The following is a 24,850-nucleotide window of genomic DNA, read 5'->3' as shown; positions in this document are numbered from 1 at the left end:
TTTTATAGATTGATGAGATGAGCCAACAGGGTTTTCAGTAAAGGAACATTTTTATCCTACATGGAGCTCCCCCCCATTCCCCCTCCCTCACGTAAGCAGTGCAGGAACCTTGCCATTCCCGACACGCCAATTTATTTTCCACAATAATTCCCAAGTTTCACCATTACCACGTTTGGCTTCGGAAGCTGTAAATGAAGATATCTGAATGGTTACTTGGAACCGCTGATAATTGTAAGCCCTGTAAACAAGGAGTCTCTTACCAGACTGACCTCTCTTAAGGATCTGAGTGTGAATGACTTTCTAGGTTTGTATTTGAGAAGGTGAAGTGTGGATGGATTCCACCAGACACTGCATACTGTCGATGCTGGTAAATTTTATTTTATTTTTATTTATTTTTATTTTTATTTTTTTATTTATGTATCTATATTTATTGTTATTTATTTATTTTTATTTTTTACATATATTTTATTTATTGGCGGGGAAATGGCGCAGGGTGGGGGGGGGGTGATACAAGCCCACCGGAACTGGACCATGTTGTGGTAATGCATACAGGGTGATGCCCATCTGTTTATCGGTTAGTTGAAGTTGGGAGAAAGCACCAAGAAAGCTTTAACTCAAAACTTAATAAGCCTTCCTTTTTTGTCGGAAAGAGGCTTGACAGGTTCAGCTTGTCGATTTAACTATCTAGATTCTAGACCAACCCCCTGTTGTTTAGAATGATAGTTTTGGGCAATAAGTTAGTTTTGGGGCAATAAGTTAAATCTCTCTCTCTCTCTCTCTCTCTCTCTCTCTCTCTCTCTCTCTCTCTCTCTCTCTCTCTCTCTCTCTCTCTCTCTCTCTCTCTCTCTCTCTCTCAGGTTTGGAAGTTAGGTACAAGCGTATATTAATAGCTTAGAAGATGTAAGGCGGGTTAAACAGATGCAGTGTATATTGATAACTTATCAGTGTAAACCTATATAGTAACGAGACTGTACACTCGCAATCTACAGTCCCTAACCCACCCAGGACAAAACGGAGGTTCAGAAGTGGGGCCTTTATAGACGGAGACGCACACTATTGCAGGGCAACACATGCATTCCTGAACCATTTCTCGGTTTCGCTGTGGAATGAATCACGTCTATAGTTCATTGTACTATGTTCAGTAAAATCAATAATACTTGATACATTTTCAAGTATGTATCTAATGAGTGTAAACGACACGGGTGTGATCATCGTAAGCGATATACAACTGTTTGTTATATTCAAAAGTACTGCAAAATTATTTAGTCCACATCGAAACCAACAAATGGTTCGAACATATGTGTGGTGGGTAGCCAGTGAAAGCTAACGTCGGTCTCCGTCTAGTAAGGCTCCACTTCTGAACCACCTCCACGTCCTGGCTGGGTTAGGAAATGTGGATTGCAACCGTACATTGGTGAGGTTATGGAAGTTGTGTTCCACCATCACACCGCTATCTTGAATGGAACCACACAAGCATGTAAAGGACAATTTACATGTGTACCTGCATAGAAATATTCGAGCACCGTTACGGATGTTGGTAATTTAAGGATATTAAGGTAAAACAAGCAACAAAGAACTGTTAATTAACTTATATTTACCCCGTAACAATTCGTGATTTCAGGGTATGGTTAAATTAAGCTGAAATACCTTCTGTACTTTTAGGGATCAATGATGGACATGGCTCGGCTGTTGCAGCTGAGCCATGCCGCCGCCGCCGCCGCCATTACTACTAGCATTACTACTGCTAAACTTTCATTATTATTACTTTATTATGTACTGTACCATGTAGTTTGAAAAGGATTTAAGAAATATTGGAAAAAGAGTTCCATAATCCTTTTAAAAAATATTGGAAAAAGTTCCATAATTGAAATACGTGAGTAAAAACCTCACCTCACTGACCAATCACTTCACATTACCCTAGTCTGACTGACTATGCACCTCTCACAGTCGTTGAATGTTAGTTCTAATGATTCTTGTTATACTTGTAAAAGCCTCGAAGCTGGGTGGAAAAAGGCAGAGTGCACGCGAAGCACGTTCCCGTGGTCTACAACCCACAGATGCTTATAGGTAACTTTTTTCCCCCTGCTATTAGATCGTGTATGAGACTGTATGATTGTTTGATCGTATATGAGACTGTATGAATGTTTGATCGTGTATGAGACTGTATGAATGTTTGATCGTGTATGAAACTGTGTGTGATTGTATACGAAACTGAGATTGTTTGACTGTGTATGAAACTCTGATTGTTGGACTTCATATGAAACTGTATGTGATTGACCGTGTATGAAACTGTGTGTAATTGATCGTGTATGAAACTATGTATGATTGTTTGACCGTATATGAAACTGTGTGATTGTTAGACCGTATATGAAATCGTGTGTGATTGTTAGACCGTTTATGAAACTGGTTGTGATTGTTAGACCGTAAATGAAACTGGTTGTGATCGCTGGTGACAAGTCAGTGTCGGTTTTAACCGGTACACTGCATTCAAACACTTCCCCCTTCTCTACTATTAATTTTCCATTATCACCAGACCTTACCTGCATATGTGGTAGGTATTTAGTACTTCACTACTCAGCAAATTGCGGCTTACGCTCATATCATCACTACATAGCGAAATTATGTTTCACAATGTTAGCAATACTCGTAAAAAAAAAAAAAAGCTACACTGACGCTATACGATATATATATATATATATATATATATATATATATATATATATATATATATATATATATATATATATATATATATATATATATATATATATATATATATATATGCCCATAAACCAGTGATTATCTACGTATCCTCATGATAAAGTAAAGCTTAGTGATGGATGAGTTGACAGATGAGGAAAGCGAATAAATCGAAAAGAAGAAAAAAAAATAAAAAAAGGTTGAAAAAAAAATGAAAAGAATCGTTTACCGCTTATACCACAAACTCATATTGTAGGGGTAGTAAAAAAGTAGTTGACATGATAATCCATTCCAACTATTTTATGCCAAAAGTTTCCATCAAGGGAGGAACTGCAACAGGGTTTGTCATTTAAATCGAAGCATTTCTTGGATAGCTGTGCCTGTTACAAGATTCAAAACAAGATAAATTTTAACATTATGCAATCAAGAAACATCTGTGAAAGCTTCATAGTCTGTTTCCTTGTTCAGCTCCGTCTCCCCGCTCCTCCCCCCCCACCTTTTTTTTTTTCTCTCACACGATGAAATCCAAGAAGACAAAGATTTCCTTATTGCTCAACGAGAGAAAGGGTTAACAGGGGAGCAGTGGACCTAGGTCCATTATCAGGGTGCCCCAAGGTGAGAAGCTCATGAGCACTGAATAGTATATAGCACAAGACATAAGGTGACTGTACTGTCCAAAACTGTTACGTCCAGCTCCAGTTAGAGTGAAGGTTTCTGCCATGTGCACACGCATGCACGCACGCGCACGTATTCCCTCACATTCACGCCCCCTTAGGGAAGAGCGGACTCATTTTCACTGAAACATTCCTTGTGCAGCTCATCACAAAGTCCATAGCGCGATTCAGCTATTGGGTTGATCTCGCTCTATTGTACCACAGCACACCCATTTTCCCAGCACCTGAACTTTTCTTTGCTTTAAACATCCATTTTGCCTTTTAGCTCATCACACTCGCGCCACCATTAAGAATAGACGTGTTTGCTCACTCCGCAACCGCTACAAGATAAAGGTCGATGCCTGTCTTGTAGGAAAAATCAGGTGATAGCTAATTGTATGGCAAGAATATATACTTGTCTGAAATGTAAGAAAGTTAAGAATTTAATTCTTTGTCCAAAGACGGAGCTAATCAGGTAAAACATAATGTTTGACAGTGGTGCAAAGAAGACCTTCATTAGTAAGGATATGGTAAGACATCCAGGGCTGTCAGTGTTATGGTAATTTAACCTTACCATCCCTGAATTCCTTTCAAATTAAGAGACTTTTGATAGCGTAAGACCTAAGCCTAAGTTGGGTAATTGAAATGTAAAATGTAGCGATAACGGACTAAATATCCGTTTCAAAGTTAATAAATTGTTTACAAAAATTACTGACGAACCACACCATTTTTTTATAGGCGTAATTATCTTCGACATTTCATGGGATTATTATTATTATTATTTATATTTATTTATTTATTTATTTATTTTTTATTATTTATTTATTTTTTAAGGCGTGTGACTTGTGGTGAAGTTGCCATTTTAATCAGTGTGTGAAATCATGGGCAGTGACAGATCTCATTAACTCCAGAATTTCATGGATCTGTTATTTATTGAGCCTCATCCATTGCCTATAACTCACCTCATATTCAAGGAACAAGAAGTGGAAAAAGTTCTAGTATACGCATCTTTCTTGTCTTCTTGCTAGCCATTTTCATGTTAGGTCTTTTTTTTTTTTTTTTTTTTTTTTTTTTTTTGTATTCTTTCTCTTGCACAGCAATCGCATAAAGTTAATCTCCTCCATCATACTCTGGTGTTGGAATGGAAGCCATTGGCAATTGTCTCTTTTATTGTCGTCGTACACTGCGTGCCATGTCAATACATTTCCCGTGATGATTATGTCGTCAAACATGTCGTCGCTGAATATGACGTTGCACGAAAAATGACAGTGTAATGCGCACTTAATTGTTGCTTGTCGCCGGAAATCTCACATTTCCTGTGATATGTCGTCAAAAATGCTATCGCAGGACATGATGTCGCTGGAAAACGCCCGTGAGAAAGGGATTTTCATTTCAAATGTGTATCGGTTTCTCACAGTGTTAATAAGTTGCATGCATGTTGACCACTGGAATATCCTTCAGCCAATAACGTGCACCAATACAGACTACAGCGTGTGATTGGGCGGCGGGTTCGTAAAATTCTACCAGAGGTAAAATTTTACAAAATTTTCTACAAAAAATTTTCATCTAAGTTTACAGGTGATTAAATTATGAAGTGGAGAAGAATATTTTTTTTTTATAAAATGTATATATTAATCGAAAAAGTGTGTACTCGTATTGTACTTGTCGTAATTTTTGTATAAAAATTGAAATATGATTTTTATCCCAACTGTTCTCCAGAAAACTCAAAAGACTATTTTACATATGTATAATGGTTCTTTTATAAGTAAAGAACATATCACAGTTGTTACAAAAAAATTCCTTAAATCAAATTTTTTTTTCAAAATTTTTTACCACGTAAAAATTTTGTACAAAAAGTTAAGAAATATTTTCTGATAAAAATTTTTCATCTAAGCTTACAGATGATTGAATTATGAAATGTAGAAGAAGAATATTTATATAAAATGTATATATCAATCGAAAGAGTGTGTATTGTACGTATCATAATTTTTGTATAAAAATTGAAATATGATTTTTATCCCATCTGTTCTCTAGAAAACTCAAAAGACTATTTTACATATGTATAATGGCTCATTTATAAGTAAAGAACATGTCACAGTAGAAGATGACGAGCCCCAGGAATTGCCGCAGCTGTTTTGCAGTCATGGGACACAGGAAGTCCCGTATGGCCTCAACCTGTGGGATGGGGGATGATATCTGCTGGGCCCACCCTGTGGCCAAGGAAGTCCAGCTTGCTGACACCCAGGATGCACTTTGCCAGGTGGATTTTGAGGCCGTAGGCTTGCAGGTGGGTGAACAGGCAGCGGAGCTACTCCTGATGGTGGTTGGGGAATGGGGAAGTGACGAGGATGTCGTCAAGGTACACCATCATGTCGTCCAGTTCCCGTGTGATGTGATACATGAGGCGCTGCATCATCTGTGCTGCGTTCCAGAGGCCAAAGCTCATCCTCGGGAACTCAAAGAGGCGAAGGGTGTCGTGATGACCGTCTTTTGGATGTCCTCTTCTGCCACGGGAATCTGGCGAAAGGTATGGATAAGGTTGATTTTTGGAAACACCTCCCGTCTGGCCAGCTTCACATGAAGTCCATGATGTGAGGGATGGGGTACTTGTGGGGCACCGTCATAGCGTTTGAGGCCCTGTAGTCGCCGTAGGGACGCCATTCGCCCTCTTGTGCCTTGGTAACCATGTGGAAAGGCAATGCCCAGGAGCTTGAGGAAGGGCGCACGATGCCCTCCTGCTGCATGTGCTGGAACCCCCTCCCTGCGGCCATGAGGCGTTCAGGCTGGAGGCAGCGGGGGCGAGCAAAACATGGAGGGCCGCGCGTGACGATGGTGTGCTCAATACCGTGGTGGGCGTGGCAGGAGATGCAAGGTCGGGGAAGTCCTTGAAGAATGGCGCTGTAGTAGGCGTCAGCCTCCTGCAGGGCTGTAATCAGAGGTGCGCAGTTTGAATAAGGGTGGGGATCACCCGGTTGGATGGGCGGTGCAGGCGGTGCCACTGGCACCCCCTGCACTAAGGAAGGAAGTCTAGGTCCAGGAGCGGCTGAGTCAAAGCCGCCACCATGAAGTCCCACGTGAACACCTCGCCGGGTGTAAGAATGAGGCGGAGGGTGTGTGTGCCGTCAGACAGAAATGGAGAGCTGTCCACGGCGAGGTCATAGGCCGGGTGATGGCACCTGAAGGGGTTGGGTAGGTGACGGGATGACACTGACTGTGCTGTGCCCGAGCTGACAAGGAACCACATGCCAGACACAGTGTCTTTCACCCACAGCAAGAGCCGCCGCCGACCTGGTGTCAGCATTGGTGTGGTGGCCTGCCCGGTGGCTGGAAAAGTGAAGAGGCTATGGGGCGTTGGGGCAGCAAGGAATTACCACCACCCTTGCTGCCCATTTCCCGGTCATATGCACAGGTAAGTGCAGTTCCTGGTGGCAGCCCCAAACTTCCTGTGGTTGAAACAGTACTGCGGGGGCGTGTGTGGCCGTGGGGAGGCGAGGGAAGCCTGGATCTGAGTGAGGTTTTGCTCTAGGGCTGCCATGCAGGCAGCGAGCGGGAGGCATATCTTCGTTGTTCACTTGTGATATTTGTTTTCACCCTTCATATCTCATCCCATTTTTTGACAGTATTTGATTGATCCATTAGAGTTTTGATATATTATTACTTTTCATGGCCATTTACTTTTCCTTGGAATTATTTTACTTTGGTTTTCAGGTATATGTGCCATGTTATGAAAACAGCAGCGGCAGCAACAACACTGAACAGAAAAATAACAGTAGCAGCAGCAATAGCAACAAGAACAATGGCGAGAATGAATGGCAGAAGCGGCAGCAGCAGCACCAGTGGCGAGAAAAATGACAGCAGCAGTAGCAGCAGCAACAATAATGGCGAGAAAAATGGCAACATCAACAACAACATTAATAATGGTGAGAAAAAAAGGCAGCAGCAACAGCAGCAGAAACAATGGCGGGAAAAACGGCAGCAGCAGCAGTGGTAAGAAAAACTGTAGCAGTAGTAATGTTAGTGGTAGTAGTTAGTACTATTAATTGATATTGTTGTTACTTATATGTCCTAAAAGCCATCTAATCTTTTCATACAATTTCTTTCCATTTAACTCCACCTGGCATTCATAATGAATCGCAAAAAATGAGCAATAAATATCTTGGAACAAGTGTAGCAGAGGAGCAAGAGTGTGTGAAGAAAGTACCAGGCATGTTGGGCTTATTAAGTCCTAACTTTATCCAATCCATCTCAAACTCGCACCTGGAATGTAGAGAAGATAATAGCTAATGGATTCTTGATGAGAAAGCTAGCACAAAGGTTTTATAATTTTGGTTTTATACTGCTGAAAAAAAAAAAAAAATCAATTGGCTCCCAAAAAACTGCTGACACAAACTTGAGATCACTCATGCACTACATTGTTTAGCCATTTTAATTAATTTATTTTTTAATTACACTTTACCTTGGGAGTATAGTTTTTATTGGTTTATAGTTTATTACAGAATCAATAGCAAGTCAACTACTACTTGTATATAAAGCATCTTCAGGTGCAAGCTTCTAATGCACTGATTCTCAACCTGGGGTACCTGTACCCTCAGAAGGTACAAAACATGCTGACCACTTCAATGCTAAATTTACAGTGGAACTACAAAAATGAAAGATGAGAATGATGTAATGATTTGAAAGGTTGGATGTATTTCCTAAAAAAAAATTATGGTATCTAATGCTGGGTTATTTTGCATGAAAATGCAAGACTTTGCATTATTCTGGTTCACTGATCAATTTTAACTCCTTTCAGATTTTGAGTGGGTATGAAAAAAGGCTGTAAGATCCCAAGGGGGTACTGGCATTAAGAAAGGTTTAAGAACCTGTTCTAATGGATAGATCATTTTGACATTTCTAGGAGGTGTAGGCAAGACAGAGGTTAAGAAAGCAAGGCATGAATGGGTGTAGTTTTATTAGTACAAATTCATATTATATAAGATGGTATCTAGAAGTTTCAAGACTATAGTGGGCCTATGTATGTACAAGTACTTATGGTAAATTATTAAGTTTGGATATCATCTTCAAAATAGTCTGTGTAGTAACATAGTACTTTCAGTGCTGTTGTTGCAGCTGAAACACATTCTCAAAATCTTGTTCTTGAAATATTTGCAATACTCTGTGATGAATTCCAAAATCTCCCCATGTCAAAATGGCACCCCTTTGACTGCAGCTTCATCTTTGAAACTGCAACTCATGCATAAAGATTGCCAGAGATCTATTAAAGAGAATGCTTTCATCAAGAACATTTCCCTTTGTCTCTCACAACACAAGGGGGCAGTCACAGCCTGGCCTCCAAAATTTTTTTTTTTTTCTTCTCCTTCACACAAAACTACATGCACCCAATTACACACACACCCTTCACTCAAAATTCAAAATTGATATGGGAACTGTACCAGCCTTGGGGTCCCCACTGGGGGAGGGGACCACAAATGTCCCCAGGTTGGATTGCTCTTCTTGTATTGACCTTAGGTGTTTTGACACCCACTCAACTTTTTCTTCATTAACTTCTGCAACATTTGTGGTCTTAGATCTAATTTTCAATCTGTACAACCACCTCTCCTTTACTAAACCTCACCTTCTTTTCCTTATTGAAACAGTGTCTAAGGCAACCAACAGTAGCCCCTTTCTGTTCTCTCTTACTTTCTCTATCTTCATTTTTAATCCAAAGCAGGATGCTGCATCTATGTGCACAATGACCTAACCTACTCTCATGCCCATGCTCTTCAATTCTTATGAGTTTTCCACCATCTGGCTGTGACTACAGAGTCATTCTCAAATAAAATTTATCTATGCAGTATACTTCTCACCTAACTCCTCTGACTATAAGAAATTGTTTTGACTACTTCATTTCCAAAGTGGAACACATTCTGACTCCCTTTCCTTTTGTGGAGATCTCCATTCTTGGAGACTTCAATGTTAACCACCAGCTTTGGCTTTCCTCTCCCTTCACTGACCATCCTGGTGAACTAGCCTTCAACTTTGCTATTCTCCATGACCTACAGCAATTGGTGCAACACCCTACTTGTATTCCTGACTGTCTTGGAGATATGCCCAACATTCTTGACCTTTTGTTAACCTCTAATCCTTCTGCTTATGCTATTACCCTCTCTTCTTGGTTGGGCTCCTCTGATCACAATCTCATATCCATATCATGTCCTATCACTCCAATCCCCCCTCAGGATCCTTCCAAGCAGAAGGTGCCTCTAGCTTTTTCCCTCTGGTAGTTGGGGGGACCTGAATAGGTATTTTGCTGATTTTCCTTAGAATGACTACTGCTTCCATAAGAGACCTGTCTCTGTGTGCTAAGGTGATAGTGTCTGGCATGGAGGCATACATTCCTCACTTTTTTTCTTGATCTAAACCTTCCAAACCTTGGTTTAACACAGCCTGTTCTTGAGCTATACATGATAGAGAGGTGGCCCACAAAAGGTACTTGAGCCTTCCATCACCAACTAGCCAAAACCTCTTTGGTCATCCTCTTTTAGAGATTTTGGTGGAACTTGCTGTTGCCTTAGACATGTCAAAAGCTTTCGATAGAATCTGGCACAAAGCTTTGACTTCCAAACTATCTTCCTACAGCTTCTATCTTTCTCTCTGTAACTTCATCTCGTTTCCTTTCTGACCATTCTATTGCTGCTGTGGTAGATGGTCACAGTTCTTCTCCTAAATCTATTAACAGTCGTGGTTCTGTCTTGTCACCCACTCTCTTCCTATTATTCATCAATGATCTTCTAAACCAAACTTCTTGTCCTATCCACTCCTATGCTGATGATACCATCCTGGACTTTTCCATGTCTTTTTGTAGATGTCCAACCCTTCAGGAAGTAAACAGTTCATGCAGAGAAGCCACAGAACATCTGACTTCTGATCTAAAATTTCTGATTGGGGCAGAGCAAACTTGGTATTACTCAATACCTCAAAACTCAATTCCTCCATCTATCAACTCAACACAACCTTCCAGACAACTATCTTCAGTGACACTCAACTGTTTCCCTCTTCTTCAGTGACACTCAACTGTTTCTCTCTTCTTCAGTGACACTCAACTGTTCCCCTCTTCTGCACTGAATATCCTTGGGCTGTCCTTTTTTTTATAATCTAAACTGTAAACTTTACATCTCATCTCTAGCTAAAACTGCTTCTATGAAGTTAGGTGTTCTGAGTCATCTCCCCCAGTGTTTCTCACCTCCCCAGCTACTAACTCTGTACAAGGGCCTTATCCATCCATGTATGGAGTATGCTTCACATGCCTGGGGGTGTTCCACTCATACTGCTCTTTTAGACAGGGTGGAATCAAAAGCTTTTCATCTCATCAACTCATTTTCTCTTACTGTCTTCAGCCTCTTTCTCATCACCACAATGTTGTATCTCTAGCTATCTTCTGCTATTTTCATGCTAACTGCTCTTCTGATCTTGCTAATTGCATGCCTCTCCTCCTCCTGCGGCCTTGCTGCACACGACTTTCTTCTTTCTCTCACCCCTATTCTGTCCATCTCTCTAATGCTAGAGTTAGCCAGTATTCTCAATTATTGATCCTTTCTTTGGTAAACTCTGGACCTCCTTGCCTGTTTCTGTATTTCCACTATCCTATGACTTCTTTAAGAGGGAGGTTCAAGACACTTATCTTTAAATTTTTGACTACTGCTTTGAACCCTATTTGGGGAATGGTGTCTCAGTGGGCTTTTTTTTTTTTATAATTGATTTTTGTAGCTCTTGGTCCCTCCTACAAAAATCTGTGGCTTCCCTACATGTGCTATTCACTTCCTAAAGGGTTGGACCTCTACAAAAAGTCATGGAAAGGTGCAGGGTGGTATCATCAGCATAGAAGTGGATAGGACAAGTAGTTTGGTTTATATCATTGATGAATAATAGGAAGAGAGTGGGTGCCAAAATCCCTAAAAGTGTGTGTTTTGCCCTCACATCTGGTGTGATACAGCACTGTGGCTGTGCAGTACTACCATCACATTTAAAACTGTGTGTGTGTGTGTGTGTGTGTGTGTGTGTGTATCTTGGTTTATTCTGTGGTGGAAAGTCTCTCTCTCCCCCCTTACCCTCCTCTTCCCATTCCCTCCCTCTCCCTTTCATCCATCCATCCTCCTTCCTTCCATTCTCTCTCTCTCTCAGTAACAATATTTGTGCTTAGTGTACTACTGCTTCAATTCCACACCTGTAGGCATAGGGTTACAGGCCTAGGCATCTGTATTATGGCTGCATTAGAAGCATGGTAATTATTAGATACTTTTTATCAAGAAAAAAGTGTGTCTAATGCACTGGCAAATACAGTAATGTTTTGTAACCCAAAGCAACAAGTGGTCACAAAATTTTCTCCCACCCAAATTTTTCAGACTGAGAAAGAACAAGTTGCCAGTTTGTGGAATATGATGCTCATGTCAGCAGGAGTTCTAGTCATTTAGCACTGACTGTATACAGGGAGAAAGCTGTCACCTAATTCTATATAACAAGCATCTGTAGTTATCAAAAAAAAAAGAATAAAATAAATAAATAAATAAATAAATAATTTAAATAAATAAATAAATAAATAAATCCCAAGGTTATTTGCCACATTCCTAGATCTGCTATAAGGTGTACTCAAAAAGTATCTGATCTTTGGCCAACAAGTAATATTAAAAACTCACCTCCTTCATAGTATTCATTCACCTTTGAAATCTACACACTTCTTCTGCTAGTGTTCCTGCCACTACTAAAAACATTTCTAGAAATCACTTTTTGGGATGCTGTAGAGATGTGCCATCAAATTTTGCTTAATGTCCTCTGTTGACTGAAATCTGAGTGTATTTTTGAACTTTGGGAACAGCCAAGTCACACAGAGCCAAGTCTGGGGAGTAGGAAGCCTGACAAACAAGTGGTGTGTCATGCTTGACGAGGAATACTTGAATGACATGGATGGAATGAGCGGGTGTGTCGTCATGGTGGAGTTGCTAGTATTTTGCTGCCCACAGGTAGGGTAATTTTTGCCGCACAGCTTCATGAAAGTGGCGAAGAACCCCCAGGTAGTATTCTTTGTTAAATGTTTGACCTTGTGGTGCATATTCATGATGCACAATACCTTTGTAGCAATAAAAACAGGTCATCGACAGTTTAACACTGCTGCGCACCTGTCTTACTTTCTTTGGTCTTGGCAAGGATGGTTGCTTCCACTGGGACGATTGCACTTTTGTTTCAGGGTCATAGCTGTATGCCCATGTCTCATTGCCAGTGATGATAGTGTTCATGAAATTTTGATCTTGGCTAGCACACTTCAGCATTTCCTGGGAGATCTCCTTTCTGTTTTCTTTCTGCTGGTCAGACAGCAACTTTGGTACGAATTTGGCTGACATCCTCCTCATGAACAAATATTCTGTTATAACTGACTGAACTGACCCATAGGTGATTCCAAGTCACATGATGGTCTTTATGGACTTTTCCTTGAACCTTTGAAATCAGTTCGTTGTTTCTGCTAGTCAGTGGTCTGCCACAACATAACTCACTGTCCACTGAGGTGCCGCCATCTTTGAACTGGTTGTACCACTCCTTTATTTGTTTTTTCCATAGCATCATCTCCAAAGGCCTTCTGAATCATCTCAATAGTCTGGGCTTGCATATCACCAAGTTTCTGGCAGAATTTGATACAGTATCTTTGCTCAATGTGCTCAGTCACCTTGACTCAAAAAGAAAAATCACACAGCACACTCCATGTCTGTACTCAATGCATCACTGCTGGTGACTAGCACCACCTACAGACAAAAATTTTTGTGCATGCTCAGTAAGGATGCGGCCAACTAATACCCAAGTGGATTTTGCTCACATATTATTACTTTGTGCTAACAAATTCAAGGTCAGATACTTTTTGACTACACCTTGTACATCAGCAGTGCCCCCTGAAGATTTCTGTGGCAGCTGCTGCCAAAATTTTCTCACACTATTCTTTCCCAGACATCCCACTTTGAATTTTCTTTAGCTCCTTCCTAAAATGTTTTCTTACTCATCTGGAAATCTGTAAATTTCCTACCCTATCTCTCATCAATGCTTATTCATTATGTACACCTCTTCACTTTTTTTTTCTTTTATAGCTCTCATGTCTCTTGGCAATAGTAAAAATATCTGCAAGTAATATGAACATGTTTTTTTTTTTAAACTAGAATGATCTTAATTTGCCCATAAGTTAATCATCTAATTCATCATCTGAATCTTCAACAACAATTATTCTTCTTTTCTTGCTGGTTGGGTGCTCTTCATTACTACATGAAGATATGCTAAGTGAATTTTGGCTACTAGATGAAGCACTTCCACTTCTTTTTAATGTGCTTTCTCCCTTGGAGCTCTTCTTCACTGCCTTCTTGATGTCTGATTTGGTACTTTTATCTTTTCCAGAGGATTCATCTGTCAAAGAAGACTGCAGACTTGAACAATTTGATAGTTTTCTTGATCCTCCCACTGCCATAGGACTTGGTTTAATTCCGGCCTCTGCCTTTGGTCCTGGAATGATAATATATCAGTGCTAACTGGATATTGTTCCAATCAGTTTTGGACATCACCTTCCAATTAGAGTTGTAATTTTCAATAGATTCTCTCTTTACTGCATACAATATGGTGGTCATGATTTCTGGTATTTTGTAACAAATTTGTGTACACGCAAAACACACCCACAAACCTAAACTTCATATTTTTTAACAAACCACCATAACCACAAATGGTTTCTTGTTGAAAAGCATAATTCAAACATTCTGTGGTACTTAAGAGTAAAATCTCACTAAACTGAACCCAAAATATCTGGACCTTAAATGATTTAATTTCATGATCATATATTTTGAATATATTTAAATGCAAAAAATGGACAAAATCTAACCATTATTAAATCTTTGGTGCATTTCCAGTCAGGTGATAAATACAAGAAGGACCCAGGTAATAATGTGGGAAAGGCTACAGACAGCATTTGCTCAAGAGACTTGGTTTACAACATTTGTTCAAGAGAAGTCTACCACATCACACTATAATAATAATTTAGTCCTTGAGTAGACATTAACATCCATTCATGTTAAAAAAAATTAAAGGTGATGCAAGGATATATTGTCAATGAATGTCGATCTTGTGTTGTGGTGGTACTCACTACTCAGCAAGTGCATGTAACTTAAGATTTATCAAGCATAAAAAATGAGCTGGGACAAATTGACTTATTGGCATCTCAAGTGCATCTCTCCCCCTCAATCATGGCCAGAGCAACAATAACCAGTATAAATTAAGCAGGTTACCAGTGTCAGTGTTCATTGTGTCTTCAGTGACATGTGATCAGCTCTGTTCTCAGGGTGAAACACATTATGTTCTGTTCATGCTGTGTTGTTGGTGGTGATAGTGTGAGGCAAACAAGTCACATTGATATCATTCAATTATAAACCGACACGTGTTGAGATTTAATAGTGTCGATATAGCAAAACATGAATTAAAAAGGTGAAACTTTCAGAACCTCATACAAAAATTCATCAATGGAGGTAGTAAGGAATTGTCTTTTCATAACCATGGTGGTGGCATCCCTTTACCTTTACCCCCATGGCTTCTGGCTTCTCTATGCAGGCAGTTGGACTCTAATCTGAATCTTGAAGATGCCACCACTGTTGCTATGAAAAGACAGTTCCTCATTGCCTCCCTTGAGGAATTTTTGTATGTGGTTTGCATTTTCTAATTCACATGTTTTGCTGTGTTGACACTATTCAAGCCTGATATGTTAAGATCCATAATTGAATGATATCACCATGACTTGTCTGCCTTACACTCCTCACTACAAACACCACAAAATTAACAGAATAAATAGCATTTACACCTGATAAAAAGCCCACTATGCATCACCAAAGACACAGTGAATATTGACACTGGCAATTAATACTGGTCATCACTGTTATGTATGTGAGTGAAGAGAGATTCATTCAAGATGCCAATAAGTCAATTTCTCCCAGCCCATTTTTTATGCACTTCCTGAGTATTATGTGCAGTTGCAACAGAGTGGTGTTCGCTGACAGTATGAAGGGGAGAAAATATAGGCATTTTTTTAAAACAATGAACCTGTGACAGTTTGAAAGTGAGAAAATATAAGCATTTTAAAACAATGAACCTGTGACATATGGCTTGCATTAGCTACTTGTGGCCACCTTCTCATCCTTTCCATGCACATATATACACAGCTTTATTAATTAATCAACCACATAATGCAATCTTGTGCCTGTACTGTTGTTATGCATCCACCAGGAACCTAGCTGGAACAGTGACATGGTAAGGAAAAGTACAGCAGGCAGGGTTGGATTTAAATCAAATGAAGAAAAAAATAAATAAATCAAAATAAAATATACTGTCTTAAAAAATATTTAAGTGTTATAATGAGTAAAAAAATAATGATTTAAATAAAAATTAAATAAACTATTAAAATCATTTAAATGTTGTATTGAGAGTAAAATATCTAATGATTTAAACTAGGAATTCTCAAACTTTCCTCCATCATTGATTTCCTCAGCTTGATGTATTTCTCCATTTACCCCCTTACTTCCATAAAATAAAAAAATAAAATAAAAAATACATTCAGCATTCTCTCTCTTTCATATATATATATATATATATATATATATATATATATATATATATATATATATATATATATATATATATATATATATATATATATATATATTATAATACACACACACACAAGGAAGAAAGATGTAATACAGTTGTACAAGAAAAGTATCAAGTCTACTTGGCCTATACTGAGTGTACTGATCCTGCAGCACCATTGATTGAAAAACACTGCCATCTCTTACAAGAAAAATATTCAAGTGCATAAAAAAAAAGTAAAAATATTTCAGTGCATAAAATTACATTTCTTGTTGATAACAATAAATGTAATTATAAAGTTTAACGAGCTTAATTATTTTTATAACATTATAGATCTAATTAACATTAGCCCTACTTAGAATCATAAGTGAAAAACTCATGTTGGGTAATGTACATGTTGGGTAATGTACATTAAACTATGATTTCATTTAACATTGGTCAAGTTTAATACAAGAAAATGGTCTCATAAGACTGAAATAAGTAATCAGTGCAAAGAAACAAGGATTAATGCAAAAAAGTAACTTAAAATTTTTAAAACTTATTTAAATAACAGTTTTTTTTTTTTAATCATGATTTTTTCCAACCCTGACAGCTGGATGATAGAGAGAGAAAAAAGTATTTGGGGATTATGCTCAACACAAACCATGACCAATGAATATTAAATGCAGATGAGTAGTAGTACAATGCTCACCACCATTTGTGATATTGCTATCAAATTTATTAACAAAATTAAAGTGCTAACACTTCTTTGATTCTGGCTTTGATTCTGACAACAATTCAGTCTTTGTATGTCATGTTAGATATGATACACTATAATGCAAATGATAAAAAAAAATAAAAAATAATAATAATTAATTAAAAAATATACAAAAAAGAGACCATTTTTTCCCCTGTTCTGAATGGCTGTCTTCATTTACAATTATCACTGGCTTTTCATTTATTAACTACTTTTACAATTAAACACACATTGTAATAAACTGGATGCTTCTGATAAGTGACCAGGCATGGACACCAGGAGATGAGTGATGGAAGGCAATTATTATCCTACCTTTCCATAAAGGTATAAGTTGTAAGGATGAAGGAAGGGAATACATTTACATAGTGTGCCAAATAAAGTCTATTGAAGAGTCTTCACTGAAAGATTGACAGAAGAGACTGTGGAGATTAATGAGGCATGGGAAGAATATTTGGTAAAGAATGAAGAATAAAACAATTTCCCCATTAATTCTTTCTAAGAGGCATGGGGAGAAAATTTGGTAAAGAATGAAAAATAAAGTAACTTCCCCATTAACTCATTCTATGAGGCACAGGGAGAATATCTGGTAAAGAATGAAGAATAAAGCAACTTCCCCATTAACTCATTCCTTTACTATCTCCTGGCATTGAATAATGATTGTATGGGGTATTAACTGTATGAATTGCCTTATAAAACAACCCAATTTCACTAAAAGGCCTTGTAGCACCAATTATTGGATGTGGATAATTTTCAGATATGGTCTTTCCTCTAAATGAATTAGTTTGTTAAATTGAAGTTCTACTTTATTTGCAGTGATTCCTGTATATATATATATATATATATATATATATATATATATATATATATATATATATATATATATATATATATATATATATATATAAAACGACTCACCCCTTCGGTTAGTCTATTATCATGCCACTGGACTCCATACCCTACTCTTCATCTTCCAAGCTTCGTTCACTATATACCTATTCTGCAACTGGCATAAAGTAATATGTATATATGTAATTTCTGATGATCATATCTTAAAATCAAGGCACAAAACTTAAAGAACCATAGCACACAATAATGAGCTCAAAACACATCATATATGATGAAAATTTATCATTTAACTCACTACTCCCCTTAAGGTGTGTCCAGACAAGTGGGCATGTCCAGGCACATTTGATGGGCAAACTGTCAAACTCCCCAAGCACCCATAAAGTTTTTGAAATCACCAGGTAGTGCCTGGTGGCTTGGGGTTTGACCCAGCCAGATATAAGTTAATAGAATGTACACTTATATAGCAATTGCTAAAAATCTCAACATCACTTCCAAATGAGCTTCTGCTGTTATGCTGTGTCCCATGTTTGTGTCTTCTTTCAGTATGCATGGCTTCACCTTTGCTAGTAAGGTATATATTTCCTGAAATCTTGCTCATGGCCATGTTCTAGTTCCTATATTGCTGTGTGGCTTACATAAACATCTCTTATTGAGCCAATTTTTTGCACTATATTCTCTTCTTTTTCTTTACACACAAAGCAATTATCATGCTACACAATATTTTCTTTTTAGTAATGCTAGGCACCATGCTTATCATAAAGTACTTCACATATTACTGTCATCATCAGACATGCCCACCTATTCATCACCTCTGCCATGTGGACAACATTCAGGGGCAGGCCTGGTAGAATTTGCCTGCCAATCACACTGCCATCACTACTTCAGCCAGTTAATTCTTAATCCTTAACTTTCTTCTATTCCATTCAAGTACTTTTCTTGGCATTCTATCAAAGAGTTTTCTAAAGATCAACAATTCTTGCATCTGTGGCACAATTAATATTACATCAGTTGTCCCTCTGCCCAGTCCAAAAGCTAAATTACCTACATGTCTACGTTAGCTTTCTCTCTAACAAAAGTTTCATAATTCTTAATACCATAATCATTTGCAGTAGATGTTTTTTTTTTTTTTTCTTATATTTATCCATTTCTTATTTAAGACATTATACAGTGGAACCTTGGTTTCAAACAAATTGGTTTCTGAACAAAATTTTTGAACTCATAATTGCTTCAGTTGCTGTACCATAATTTGGTTCTCGAACAATGTTACTTGATTTCAAATACCAAAAGACAGCAAAAGCTGTCGTTTATTACTAATTTATAGTTTCTACAAATATTTCCTTAATTATTATGTATTTGGGGGAGACAAAGTGGGTAAGAGAGTAATTCAATCTTTGAAATAAGTTAAGTGTGATCCTATTGTAGAGCTTCGATGTAAACAAACCGTTTTCAGCACTCAGGAATAATCCCAAGTCACCTGTGCCTCTCTTGATGACCCCACAATGCTATCTTTACTGCACAACTGCATTTTCCCAGTTGCTTTTCTCAGCAGCAAGATGTTTAAGTGTTACATCACCTTCAATTTGGCAGTAAGTGGGTTGCTCTTCTCTGTGTCACTCTGTAAGGCTTCCCTCACTAGATCAGTCCACAAAGAGAATACCTCCACAGTCTAAATAATACCTTCTGATAAGTTACATGTCACAAAGTTCATTCAATACATCCTTTCTGGATAAATAATTTCTGAGCTGGAGATGTTGTGGAGCAGCCATTTTATTTTGTCTGTGGGAGTGTCTGTCATGAACAGCTAAGACTGGGTGGACTGGTGTCTGGGGAACAGATTAATCCATTTTACATTGATTCCTATGGATGGGGAAAATAGTTTCAGTTTTCGAACAGCATTCAGGAACGAATAAGGTTTGAGAACCAAGATTCCACTGTATTTGTTTTTATACACATTCAGACACTGTATATTCACATGATAAAATTAGAAACTAACCTCAACCCTACAACATCTTTATAACCAACTTGACATACCAACATCCTTGCCCAATCTAATTTTATATCACACTTTAATAACCAAGTCAACACCACTAAAACGAATAGTTCTGTTATCTCTAGGCCTTCCCTTTTCTACTTGAATTCTACACTTAGGGGTCAGTTGCAATTATCTTTTTGCATTTTACTTTTAATAATAAAAAGAACAATGAAGCTTCTAGTAAATGTATGCTATTTTGTTTTGACTCCAATGTAAATTTCAGTCACTCAAAAGTAGTACCCATAACAGTCAGCCCCATAACTTACCCATATAACAGTCAGCCCTGTAACTTAAGTGCACTTCTGTGTTTGAGAATTTTTATATTGCATTGTGTATGATGCATTACAAATGCCTGGCAAGCATTACTTAAACTGACTTAACCATAATAATTATTTAACTGACATACCTGGTACAATATAGCTGAGAGTACTGTATGGAGTGAAGTGAAAGTCTTCCTTGAGAAATCCATCTACAAGTAAATATGCCACAATATTTTCTGCTGTCTCTCTGGGAAGTCCAATGGCAGTGGCCCCTTGCACACGTTGCTTGGTAGAACCCTTGCCAAGAAACAAGTCGACCAATTTCTGACCTAAAAAATCAAAATGTAGTTATATTCTAGTAGCAAAGATTATGCTATTGTTCACTGATATACTATTATTCTGCACACCAAGGCCATTATTTTTCTGAACAGCCAGGTCTCTGCTAGTGTATAATAAGCTAATGGAAGTCGTGTCTAACACATGAGATCAGTTTGCAGGGGGACTTAAAACCCTAACATCAGGATGAGCTGCAGAAAGTCACAGATTAGTCCATAACAGTGTAAAGTGGGGAGAGGTGTGGGGCCCTGCTGCTCCCACCACCAACAGTGATGTCAATCTAGTGACTGTCCTGTGCTGCCTGTTTGGCAACTGTGCAATTCTCTCTTGCAACCTGCTGCAGAGAGATCATCTCTACTCACACTATTAGAAAACTCTAGAAATGAAAGCCACAGCCTTGCACTCTTATAACATTGTGAGCGTGTAAACACTAACTGGGAAAAATATGAAAATTGGATGGACTGACAAAGGTGCTGCAAGGTGATATACACAATGAACATGTATCTTGGGGAGTAGGCAGTAGGCACCTGGCAAAATGATAATTACTCCCAGTGAGGCACTGGATCAGGGGTGCTATGAACCTATCATTAAACCCAGCTGTGTCCTCACTGAATGTTTCCCTTTGTGTCTCACAACACAAGGGGGAAGTCACTGCCTTCCCTCCAAAGACAACTCTCTTCCTTAACACAATACTACAAGCACCTAATTACAAACATACCCTTCACTCAAAATTAAAAATTATCATGGCAACTCCTACACCAGCCTCAGAGTCCCCATCTAGGGAGGGGACCACAAATGTCTCCAGGTCAGACTGCTCTTCTGGTATCGACCCTAAATGTCTTGACACTCCCTCAACTTTTCTTCATTAACTTCTGCAACATTTGTGGTCTTAGATCTAATTTTCAATCTAGAATACCACCTCTCCTCTACTAAACCTCATCTTTTCCTCACTGAAACACAGGTGTCTGAGACAACTGACAGTAGCCCCTTTTCTGTTCCCTCTTACTTTCTCTACCCTCATTTTCAATTCAAAGCTGGATGTTGTGTCTATGTGTGCAACGACTTAACCTGTTCTCGTGCCCATGTTCTTGAATCTTCCGAATTTTCCACCATCTAACTACAACACTAAATTTATCTGTGCTGTATACCTCTCACCTAACTCCTCTGACTATAAGAAATTCTTTGACTACTTAATTTCCAAAGTGGAGCATATTCTGACTCTTCTCTTCCCTTTTGGTGGAGATCTCCATTCTTGGAGATTTCAATGTTCACCTCCAGCTTTGGCTTTCCTCTCCCTTCACTGACCATCCTGGTGAACTAGCCTTTAACTTTGCCATCCTCCACGATCTAGAGCAAGTGGTGCAGCACTCTACTCGTATTCCTGACCATCTTGGAGATACACCCAACATTCTTGACCTTTTTGTAACCTCTAATGCTTCTACTTATGCTGTTGCCCTCTCTTCTCCATTGATCTCCTCCGATCACAATCTCATGTCTGTATCTTGTCCTATTGCTCCAATCCCTCCTCAGGATCCCCCTAAGCAGAAATGCCTCCAGTGTTTTGCTTCTACTAGTTGGGGGAACCTGAGGAGGTATTTTACTGATTTTCCTTGGAATGACTACTGCTTCCGAGTCAGAGACCAGTTTCTGTGTGCCAAGCTAGTAACGGAGGTGATGGTGTCTGCCATGGAGGTGTACAATCCTCACTCACTTTCTCAACCTGAACCTTCCAAACCTTGGTTTAACACAGCCTGTTCTCATGCTATACATGATAGAGAGGTGGTCTACAATAGGTATTTGAGCCTTCCATCAACAGAATCTCATGTGCTTTATATTTCTACCCAGAACAATGCCAAGTCTGTTCTCCAACTAGCCAAAAACTCCTTCATTAATAGAAAGCGTCAAAATCCTTTAAGATTTTTTGGCACCTAGCCAAAAACATCTCCAGTAACTTTGCTTCTTCTCTCCCTCCTAAATTTCAAAGAGATGGCACCACAGCTATCACATCTATCTCTAAAGCTGAACTCTTCACTCAAATCTTTACTAAAAACTTTCCCTTGGATGATTCAGGGCTTGTACTTCCCTCTCCTTCACCCTCTGACTACTTCATGCTACCTATCAAAATTCTTTCCAATGATGTTTTCCATGCCCTCACTGGCCTAAATTCTTGGAAGACTTATAGACCTGATGGGGTCCCTCCTTTTGTTCTCTGAAACTGTGCCTCTATGTTTGCACCTTCCTAGTCAAACTTTTTCAACTCTGTTTGTCAACATCTACCTTTCCTTCTGGCTGGAAGTTTGCCTATATTTAGCCTGTTCCTAAAAATGATCACTCTAATTCCTCAAACTATCATCCTATTGCTATAATTCCCTATCAAAAGTTTTGAATCTATCCTCAACAAGAAGAATCTTAAATATCTATCACTTCACAACCTTCTATCTGACCGCTAGTATGGGTTCTGTCAAGGCCGCTCTGCTGGTGATCTGGCTTTCCTTACTGAGTCTTGGTCATCCACTTTAAGAGATTTTGGTGAAACTTTTGCTGTTGCCTTAGACATATCAAAAGCTTTTGATAGAGTCTGGCACAAAGCTTTGATTTCCAAACTATCCTCCTACCGCTTCTATCCTTCTCTCTGTAACTTCAACGCAAGTTTCCTTTCTGATCATTCTATTGCTGATTTGGTAGATGGTCACTGTTCTTCTCCTAAATTTATTAACAGTGGTGTTCCTCAGGGTTTTGTCCTGTCATCCACTCTCTGCTTATTATTCATCAATGATCTTCTAAACTAAACTTCTTGTCCTATCCACTCCTATGCTGATAATACCACCCTGCACTTTTCCACATCTTTTCAGACACTCAACCCTTCAGGAAGTAAACAGTTCATGCAGTGAAGCCACAGAATGCCTGACTTTTGATTTCTCTAAAAGAGATCAAGCTTAGTACTGTTCAGTGCCTCAAAAACTCAATTCCTCCATCTATCAACTTGACAACCTTCCAGATAACTATCCCCACCTTCTTCAATAACACTCAATTGTCCCCATCTTCTACACTGAACATCCTTGATCTGTCCTTTACTTATAATCTAAACTGGAAACTTCACATCTCATCTTTAACTAAAACAGCTTCTATGAAGTTAGATGTTCTGAGTCATCTCCCCCAGTTTTTTTCATTTTTCCAGGTGCTAACACTGTACAGGAGCCTTATCCATCCATGTATGGAATATACTTCACATGCCTGGGGAGCAGTTCCACTCATACTATTCTTCTAGACAGGGTGGAATCAAAAACTTTTTGTCTCATCAACTCCTTTTCTCTAACTGACTGTATTCAGCCTCTTTCTCATTGCCACAATGTTGCATCTCTTGTTATCTTCTACCACTATTTTCATGCTAACTGCATGCCTCAGCTCCTCCCACAGCCTTGCTGCGCAAGACTTTCTTCTTTCTCTCATCCCTATTCTGTCCACCTCTCTAATGCAAGAATTAACCAGTACTCTAAATCATTCATCCCTTTCTCTGGTAAACTCTTGAACTCCTTGCCTACTGTGTTCCCACCTTCCTATGACTTGAATTCTTTCAAGAGGGAGGTTTCAAGACACTTTTTGACTACTACTTTGGACTCTATTCTGAGACTGGCATCTCAATAGGCTTTTTTTTTTTTCATTGGATTTTTGTTGCCCTAGGCCAGTATCCCTAAAAAAAAAAAAAAAAAAAAAAAAAAAAAAAAAAAAAAAAAAAAAAAGTACGTAAACAAAGGCTGAGCATGTTTTTTTTTAAAGATAGTTAATGAAGTGATTTAGTCATGGATAAAAATAATACATAGGAAATAAAATATACATACGTGATATGAGGTGATATCAATAGTAATTATTCATCAGCTGTGTATAAACATGGCTTGTTGAGCTGGCATAATTTTTTTTTATGATTGGGGCGTTTGATATGGGCTGAGTTGCTGGTGATCACTGGCTGTTTTAATGTAGGGATTGGTTGATGTTCTCACAGTTCTCTGGAGAAGCACATTCTAAAACTGCCTTTCGTAATCCATCTTGATGCACTGTTCTTAAATGTTACAAAACATTGATCCTAAAAGTTTACAGTAACATTATCCATGGGATCTGATGATGCACATTTTATAGAACTGTTATTATAACCTAAATACTAGCAACTAGGCTCTCAGTATTTTCACATTTATTTTTAGTCTCCATCTACATATTTAGTTTGAAACATTTTCCATTGGTTTCTATAGGAACTAATGTTTTATCTGGCAAATTCCCAAAAGAGTTGAGCAAGTATTATTTGTGCTGACAGGATAGTGTGACAGCCAAAACTGTGGGGAGACAAAATGACTAGCTGGTATGAGACACGCCAACTTCTCCAGAGTACCCAACAAACCCCAGGTGGGAGATACGAGTTTGTAGTGCTGTTGTAAAACCCCAGTCTATACATGTATTGTGGTTAATTGTACAAACATATCAGAAAAGAAGAATGAAGGTGTGAAAGGATGGGTTGTATTTCTAAAGAAGAAAGCGGCAACTCAGGGAAGACATTGGGAGACAGGATGTAAACAGACAAGCCGCAACTTAGGGAAGATGTTGGAAGACAAGATGTCAAGAAACAATTTTCACCAGTGTCCTGCTAAGATTTGGCATCAAAACA

The 24,850-nt window shown here is 38.6% G+C and overlaps 1 protein-coding gene and 1 long non-coding RNA gene across 7 annotated transcripts in view; one reads left to right on the top strand and one right to left on the bottom strand.

Annotated features, from left to right (window-relative positions):
* Positions 1–1,345: 1,345 nt before the first annotated feature.
* LOC135089474 (uncharacterized) lies at positions 1,346–14,156 on the top strand. The gene is made up of 4 exons (XR_010261494.1): positions 1,346–1,556; positions 6,625–6,762; positions 7,062–7,340; positions 13,761–14,156. It is a non-coding gene; the product is annotated as an uncharacterized LOC135089474 (long non-coding RNA).
* Positions 8,290–24,850, bottom strand: part of LOC135089431 (ATP-dependent DNA helicase Q1-like) — a 51,349-nt gene continuing 34,788 nt past the window's right edge. For 5 of the 6 annotated variants that reach the window (XM_063985002.1, XM_063985013.1, XM_063985032.1 and 2 more), the window contains 2 exons: positions 20,007–20,189; positions 8,290–13,865 (listed from right to left, as the gene is read on the bottom strand). In XM_063985002.1, coding sequence (XP_063841072.1) covers positions 13,552–13,865; positions 20,007–20,189 — 497 coding nt within the window. In that variant the 3' untranslated portion in view covers positions 8,290–13,551. Of the gene's footprint in view, positions 13,866–17,662; positions 17,726–20,006; positions 20,190–24,850 lie in introns of those variants that run through there. The other variant, XM_063985040.1, reaches the window with a different exon arrangement.

Source organism: Scylla paramamosain, chromosome 3 (genome assembly GCF_035594125.1).
Source record: "Scylla paramamosain isolate STU-SP2022 chromosome 3, ASM3559412v1, whole genome shotgun sequence".
NCBI classification, from domain to species: domain Eukaryota; kingdom Metazoa; phylum Arthropoda; class Malacostraca; order Decapoda; family Portunidae; genus Scylla; species Scylla paramamosain.
The sequence above is the reverse complement of the archived record's forward strand: the minus strand, read 5'-3'. Positions and strand labels throughout refer to the sequence as shown.